This window comes from Leopardus geoffroyi, chromosome B3 (assembly GCF_018350155.1).
Source record: "Leopardus geoffroyi isolate Oge1 chromosome B3, O.geoffroyi_Oge1_pat1.0, whole genome shotgun sequence".
Lineage (NCBI taxonomy): Eukaryota > Metazoa > Chordata > Mammalia > Carnivora > Felidae > Leopardus > Leopardus geoffroyi.
The window spans coordinates 71,184,496-71,192,923 of NC_059337.1; the positions used below are offsets into that span (position 1 = coordinate 71,184,496).

General features: G+C 38.6%; 1 protein-coding gene across 1 annotated transcript; it reads left to right on the forward strand.

The window, feature by feature from the left end:
* The first annotated feature begins 7,459 nt into the window (after nt 1-7,459).
* Nucleotides 7,460-8,428, forward strand: LOC123582229 (olfactory receptor 11G2-like). Its single transcript, XM_045448480.1, has one exon. It carries the CDS (start codon nt 7,460-7,462, stop codon nt 8,426-8,428), a length of 969 nt encoding a protein of 322 aa, XP_045304436.1.

The following is an 8,428-nucleotide window of genomic DNA, read 5'->3' on the forward strand; positions in this document are numbered from 1 at the left end:
CTTCATGGAAAATCTAGGAGACTCCACCAGTATATTGCTGGAACAGACACATGAGTTGAGTAAAATCGCAGAATACATAAACAACATACAGAAATATCTTGCATTTCTACACACCAATAATGAAGCAGTAGAAAAGTAATCAAAGAATCGATCCTATTTACAATTGCACAAAATCCATAAGATACTTATGAATAAACCTAACAAAAGAGGTAAAAGATCTATACTCTGTAAACTCTAGAACACTTACAAAACAAATTGAAAAAGACACAAAGAAATGAAAAAATATTCCATGCTCCTGGACTGGAAGAACAAATATTGTTGAAATGTCTATACCACCCAAAGCAATCTGCATATTCAATGTAATCCGTATCAAAATACCACCAGCATTTTTGCACAGCTAGAACAAACAGTTCTAAAATTTGTGTGGAACCAGAAAAGACCCCAAAAGGCCAAAGTAATGTTGAAAACCAAAAACAAAGTTGGAGGTGTCACAATTCTGGACTTCAAGCTGTATTACAAAGCTGTAATCATCCAGATAGTATGGTACTGGCACAAAAACAGACACATGCATCAATGGAATAGAATAGAGAACACAGAAGTGGACCCACAACTATATGGCCAACTCAACTTTGACAAAGCAGGAAAGCATATCCAATGGAAAAAAAAGTCTCTTCAACAAATGGTGCTGGGAAAACTGGAAAGCAACATGCAGAAGAATGAAACTGGACCACTTTCTTGCACCATACACAAAATAAATTCAAAATTGGTGAGACACCTAATTATGAGGCATAAATCATCAAGATCTAGAGGAGAACACAGGCAGCAGCCTCCTGACCTTGTCTGTAGCAACTTCTTATTAGACACATCTCCAGAGGCAAGGGAAATAAAAACAAATATGAACTATTGGGACTTCATCAAGATAAAAATCTTCTGCACAGTGAGGGAAACAATCGACAAAACTAAAAGGCAGCCTATGGGATGAATGAAGATATGTGCAAATGATACATTGGGTAAAGGGTTAGTATAGAAAATCTATAAGGAACTTATCAAACTGAACATGCAAAAAATAAATAATCCAGGGGCGCCTGGGTGGCTCAGTCGGTTAAGTGTTCGACTTTGGCTCAGGTCATGATCTCACGGTCCGTGGGTTTGAGCCCCGCGTCGGGCTCTGTGCTGACAGCTCAGAGCCTGGAGCCTGTTTCAGATTCTGTGTCTCCCTCCTTCTCTGACCCTCCCCTGTTCACGCTCTGTCTCTATCTCAAAAATAAATAAATGTTAAAAAAATTTTTTTAAATAAATAATCCAGTTAAGAAACTGGCAGAAGACATGAATAGACACTTCTCCAAAGAAGACATGCAAATGGCCAACAAACACATGAAAAGATGCTCAAAATCATTCATCATCAGAACATACAAATCAAAACCACAGTGAGATACCACCTCACACCTATCAGAATGGATAAAATGAATAACTCAAGAAACAAAAATGTGGGGAGGATGCGGAGAAAAGGGAACCTTCCTACACTGTTGGTGGGAAGGAAAACTGAGGCAGCCACACTGGAAAACAGTGTAGAGATGCCCCAGAAAGTTAAAGATGGAACTACCCAATGTCCCAGCAATTGCACTACTAGGTATTTTCCAAAGGATTCAAAAATACTGATTCAAATGGGCATACGCACCCCAATGTTTATAGCAGCATTATCAACAGTAGCCAAATTATGGAAAGAGCACAACTGTTCATCAACTGATGAATGGATAAAGAAGTGGTATGCATATACTATGGAATATTACTCAGCCACCAAAACAATAAAATCTGGCCATTTACAATGATGTGGATAGAACTAGAGTGTATTATGCTAAGCAAAATAAGTCAGTCAGAGAAAGACAAATACCATATGATTTCACTCATGTGGAATTTAAGAAATAAAACAGATGAACATAGGGGAAGGCACAGAAAAATAAAACAAGATATAGACAGAGAAGGAGGCAAACCATAAGAGACTCTTAAAGATAGAGAACAAACTGAGGGTTGCTGGAGGGGAGGTGGGTGGGAACATGGGCTAAATGGGTGATGGACATTAAGAAGAGCAGTTGTTGTGATGAGCCCTGGGTGTTGTATATAGGGGATGAATCACTAAATTCCTCCTGAAACCAATACTACACGATATGTTAAACTGGAGGGATCACTAAATTCTACTCCTAAAACCAATACTACACTATATGTTAAATGAAATCTTGGAGGGAAAAAAAAGAAAAAGTTCTCAGATCGGTATGCTGGCGTAATGAACTGATTGTGGGTCAGGCTGGCCTCTTGTGTCAATAAAACATTTCTCTCTTCTCTTTTTTCCTTTATCTCATTAGTTCTTTAATAAATACCTATTGCATATACACAAACAGAAAGAATAAAAAAAAATAAAAATAAAGATTGTACCAAAGAATTTAGACCTCCATCATCAAAGTGACAAAGACTCAATACATTTTCAAAAGCAAGTCATTGAGGGCAGAAGTTAAGGAGGTTAAAAAGGAGTGTCCAAGTGCAATATGAAAGCATTAGTGGGTTGAAAACTTCCAGAAACATCAATCGTACTTCCAAAATGGAAAAATTAGAGTATCCTTAATTAGCATCAGAAGAAAAGAGAGGAATTAGGGCCAGCAGTTAATGTTACTCAGAAATATTTGTCCCAAGTTACTTTCTGCAGGAAAAGTTCACTGTTGGACAGTGAACAGAGTGAGTAGGCTGTTTCCACTCTTGCTTTCTCAGCTTGGATTAGAGACGTTCTGGCTGGTTCCTGCCACTTCATACCTGTGTGCTAAAATGACTAAAACTTAGAGAAGAGAGAAGGAGCCTAACATAAGTTAGTGTCTTATAGAAGAAGGTGACATCTGAAACGGGTCTGACTCCCACCTTCCTATGAACCATGCCCAAGAAGTCAAATGTACCTCACTGTCAGTGTAAGACTACTATGTATCTGTTTAAGCAGCAAAGAATGAAAAGGATATAAAGTTTTCCCCTTGTACAGGGTTCTTTGCTGAAACTTTTGCCGAAGTACCTTATTACCCTAAAAGCTCTCCGTGGGAAATGACTGCTTTGAATAAATCTTTGTTCACAATGGGCACTCATTTTTCAATGAAAATTTTTGTACCAAGGTAAGCAGCAAGTAAAACCATAGACAGAAGCTTCTGAACAACCTGATCAAGTTAGTGTTGAAGTAAAAATATTTTAAAAATAAAGGAAGCAGAAAATAATAATAAAAATAATGTTAATAGAACAATGACCAAGAAAGAATAGACAGGTTGAAGCTATAGGCAGATTAAATATAATTTTTCACTACAAGACTTTTATTTGTGGAAAGTAAATAAACCAAGTTGAATTATAGCCAAATATAAAGTCTTACTCTCTGTATGCTTCTATTTAATCATTTAAACTGGTAAGACTATCTTCAAAAAAATTTATGAGTATAATATATCAGATAATACACGTGAAATATGTTGACATAGTAATTGGCACATAGCAGGTACTAAAAGCTATCATCCAAGCATGATATAAATCTAGAAAGAGTATTTATATCCATTGGAGGAAGATAATTTTAAAATATAAAGAGACATAGAATCCTTGGGGTTGAGGCAGGCTGTGAGAGAGGCTCTAAATGTTAAATGAAACCAGGTTTTTCTACTCTCAATGCCTGAAAGCCACTGGATAGTTCCAGCAGGTGTCAGTTCTGGCTGCCAGGGGGCTGCAGGGGGAGTAGAATTTTCAAACAACACTACACTGAGTGATGAAGATTGGTGGGGAAATTTCTCTTAGTGGACAATTGGGGAGATACTCAGGATTTGGGGATTTGTTAAAGTGAACTTAAATGCACATGTGAGGGAAAGGGAACTCCAGGAGCTTTGAAGCAACTGGTGACATCCAATGAGGCTGGTTTTTAAAATCCAGAACCAGTCTGGAGGTGTAAGGTAAGCAGCAGAGCAGAGGGGCCATTATTAGGTGACAGTCTCACCAATGGATTCAGGGAGGCCCTTTCGCCTTTGAGTTCATGACTGGAAGTAAAACACACTTGGGGGTTGATTGATGCACTGTGATTGTCCCTGCTGCTCCTGAGGGGTGGCCTCCAGGGACAATATGTGGCCAGAAAGGGATGCATAATAAAACGAATGGAGAGTTCCCTGACACTCTATTCCTTTTTGTGTAACAGTCAAAGAGAATCCTTTGTGAGGCTCAAACTGTGAGAGAGAGCCACCAGGAATCCAAAATCCTGCACACCTAGACCCTCAAAGAGGGCACAGGTGGGAGCCCCTCAACTGCTACTGAAAATATTGCTACAGAAAAAAAAATTTTAATATTGCTACAGAAAAAAGGGCTGTGAATTTTCTTTTGTACTTTTAATCTATGAATATGTCTTATATTTTAGAGAAAGTATGTAAAATAATACATAATGTTTTTTAACAAAGCCTTCATTCTTCCTTGCAGGGCACCTCAAATGTCTATCCAGAATATATCTGTTTAAAAATCTCATCAGGAAAACCTGAGCTGACACTTCTGCTTTGCATTATCTTCCAGATAAAAGATGAGGGAAGGCAGTGGGTCTCATATCACTTCAGAAGACATAAAATATTTGTAAGTAATGGGTGTTGATTTTCATTAAGTATTATAAAGATTTAAGAACTCCTTTGGGGCCTGGGTGGCTCAGTGGGTTAAGTGTCCAACTTCGGCTCAGGTCATGATCTCGCGGTTTGAGTTCTAGCCCCATATTGGGCTTTGTGCTGACGGTTCAGAGCCTTGAGCCTGCTTTAGGTTCTGTGTCTCCCTCTCTCTCTGTGACTCATCTCTCTCTCTCTCCCTCCCTCTCTCTCTCTCAAAATAAATAAACATTACAAAAAAAGACTTAAGAACTCCTCTATCTGCAGTGAAAGGAAAGATCAACATGTGGTCACAGGTAGAACCCACAGTGACCCCCAGGCAGGGAGAGAAGGACTTAGAACAGTGAGGCAGGAACAGAGGGATTCTCAAAGACCAAGAAGTCTGCTCCTGAATTGAGAAAGGAAGGGAGAGAACTCACAACACTCCCAAGTTTTATTACAGATAAGAATTTGAAAGAAAATCTGCTTCTGTCTGGATGTTTTTTTCTTCCCTCTTTAACAACCGTTCGTTCATTTAAGATCCACCCTCAAAATATTGAAGACTTCTTGAGGGCTCCCTATGCTTTCCTTAAATAAATCTAACCAAAAGTGAAAGGAATGTTTCTCATTCAAATAAAACCACCCCAAAACATGCTTTCCTTCCACTCTTGTTCTTACCATGTTTCTTTGCCCCGTTCACATGCAGTCTCACCCACCATTGTCAGTTCCACTGTATAAGTAAAACTATGGCCACAGAAAAGAGTGTGGGAGCACTATGGACTTTAGTTAAATTATAGAAGATTTAGGTTGTCTAGTTCTGGGCTAAAGCATCTTATCCTTCCTTACAACCACTGAGTTTCCAGCCCAAAGCCTCCTTCAATGAGCCCACAATCTTGGATTTATGGTTTATAGCTTTCCCAATTTCAGCTCACCAGTCTGTTTGTATGCCATGTTTGCTCTCTGAAGGAACACAATAATCTTCTCATACTTGGTCACCCTTTGGTATTTAATGGAAACTGCTGTCCTCAAGACACCTGCTCACTATCTTAGCTAACATACCTGAAGTCAACTATATAGAAAGACTATGAGAAATATATACATAATCTTTTCTTATGGTATATGGCCTCAGTTCCTAACACAGCTTTCCTGAGGTTAACCTTCCATATTCACAAGTGTAAATTTGAATAACCAAGTTGCACGTGAATAAATTGAATTAAAAACAATAAGGAAACAGCTAATATATACATAGCTGACAGCCATGTAGAAAAAATAAGTTGGGTTTTAGAATCAACATACTCAGAGGGAAATGAAACTCAATGCTACATTTAGAAATGTGGAAGTGCTTGTCTGTCTCATTTGTTTGTTTGTTTGTTTGTTTGTTTGTTTGTTTGTTTTAAGGCTCTAGAACTAGAGATTTTTGAAAGAAGAGTAGAATTTACTGAAATAATGAACATTAAGTGACTGCCACAATAAATATTTAATACATGACAGTGGTTGGCATTATACTTACTATTTTAGGAGTCAATGTGTTTTAAAGAAAGTGTCCAAAAGTGTGTTCGTGTCATTAAAGGTTCCCAGAATTAGGACACAGGGCAGGTCAAAGATGAATGAAGGATATAAGATAGTGATTTCCAGCTTTGGTGAGTAGCTTTATTAAAGTCCTTCTTTATTATAAATAAGAATCTGGTTCAAAGGAGGGAAAGTTATAATACATGCACAATATATTTTTACAGCCATCTGAGAAAAATAGGGTCCATGATAACAAGGTTTATGGGAAAACGTCTGAACTGAATGTCCAAACGCCTAAGTTTTAGACCTGTTTCCTCCACCAAAAGCGAACATGACCTTGGATTAGTCTAACCTCTCTGGTTTCAGTTTCTGTGATAAGAAGAATTAAGCTTGATAATCTCTGAGGTCCCTTCTGCCACTAACACTCTACACTGGTATATTTCTCTCACAGTTTTAAATATATGCTTTTGTTTCTTTTTTATTGTTTTTTTATATAGGATAATTCATCACCATGCAGCAAAAAGATGATGAAGCATCTGAGCTAAGAGACAGGTGTTCCTCTGTTTGCCTCTATCTATTTTTCTATTTGAGAACCAGAATCTCCTAATAAAGGAGTGAAGCCAACTAGGGTACTTTTGGCATCAAATTAGCTGTTGCTCAGCAAGTAGAAGTTAAATACAGGTATAAGAAGCTAATAGGTATGTTAACTAACTGGGATTAAAATTAAAACTTTTTTTAAAAGAAGCTAATAAGTACTCGCTAAAATGGAATTTGTGGCACCGTCTTCAGCACCCTGCTTTAATCAACAGAGCTATTCCGGACAGATCTCCTGACAATACCATGTTACTGACAACAAAGTAAGTAAGATGCTCTTTTTGTACTGACCTGGTTCAATTTCAGGTTATATTTAAACTTTGATTTTTCTTAAAATTTTCCAAAATGCTATACAAAATTTTCTTTTCAACAAGAATAAATGTTCTTTTCAACAAAAATATGAATATATTATAGAACGATACATCAAAAAAGAATTGATTTAAGTGCAAACAGAGAAAACAATTTGGATTCTATGGGCCAATGAAATTTATACTCTGAAAATGGAGATTGATAGAGTAGGGGCTGTGGGAGCATACAAGTTTCTCCCAGAACCCTGATCTCACTGGGCGAAGCCAGATCCTGGGAAATGAGTTACTGACTTAAGAACCATACAGAGCCTATTCATGAAAGTGCATTAAAGGAGTATATAAGAGTCAGAAGAAATAAAAATAACTTCTAAAGAGAGGGCAAATGACTCATATAATGATGCTTATTGCTCATTCCCTTCACAGATTAGAATGAGTATGTCAGAAGCCAACAATATCTCTGGGTCTGTGAGTGAGTTCATCCTCCTGGGCTTCCCATGCCGCAGGGAGATCCAGATCCTCCTCTTTGTCATCTTCTCCCTCATCTACCTTCTGACTCTCATGGGGAACACATCCATCATCTGTGCCGTGTGGTCAAGCCGGAAACTCCACACACCCATGTACATCCTCCTGGCCAACTTCTCCTTCCTGGAGATCTGCTATGTCAGTTCTGATGTGCCCAAAATGTTGGCCAACATCATCTCCCAGACTAAGAGTATCTCCTATGCTGGCTGCCTGCTCCAGTTCTACTTTTTCTTTTCTATGTGTGCTGCTGAAGGCTACTTTCTGTCTGCAATGTCCTTTGATCGGTTCCTTGCTATCTGTCGACCTCTACGTTACCCCACCATCATGACTTACCATCTATGTGCCCGATTAGTGGTTTTCTGCTGGGTAGGTGGCTTTCTATCCATACTCATGCCTGCAGTTCTCATGTCCCAGGTGCCCTTCTGTGGCCCTAACATCATTGACCATTTTTTCTGTGACCTGGGACCATTGCTAGCCCTGTCCTGTGCTCCAGTTCCCAAAACTACTCTAACTTGTGCTACTGTAAGTTCTCTTATCATCTTTATCACCTTCCTCTACATTCTAGGGTCCTATAGCTTAGTTTTGCGTGCTGTACTTCGGGTCCCAGCTGGCTCAGGTAGGAACAAAGCCTTTTCTACATGTGCCTCACACTTCTTGGTGGTTTCCCTGTTCTATGGATCAGTCATGGTGATGTATGTGAGTCCAGGTTCCAGGAGCCATCCTGGAACACAGAAATTTGTGACACTGTTTTACTGCATGGCAACCCCATTCTTTAATCCTTTGATTTACAGTCTTCGGAACAAAGATATGAAAGATGCACTCAAGAAAGTCCTGGGAGCACCATCAAAAGAAATTACGAAAAATAAAGAGAAATGA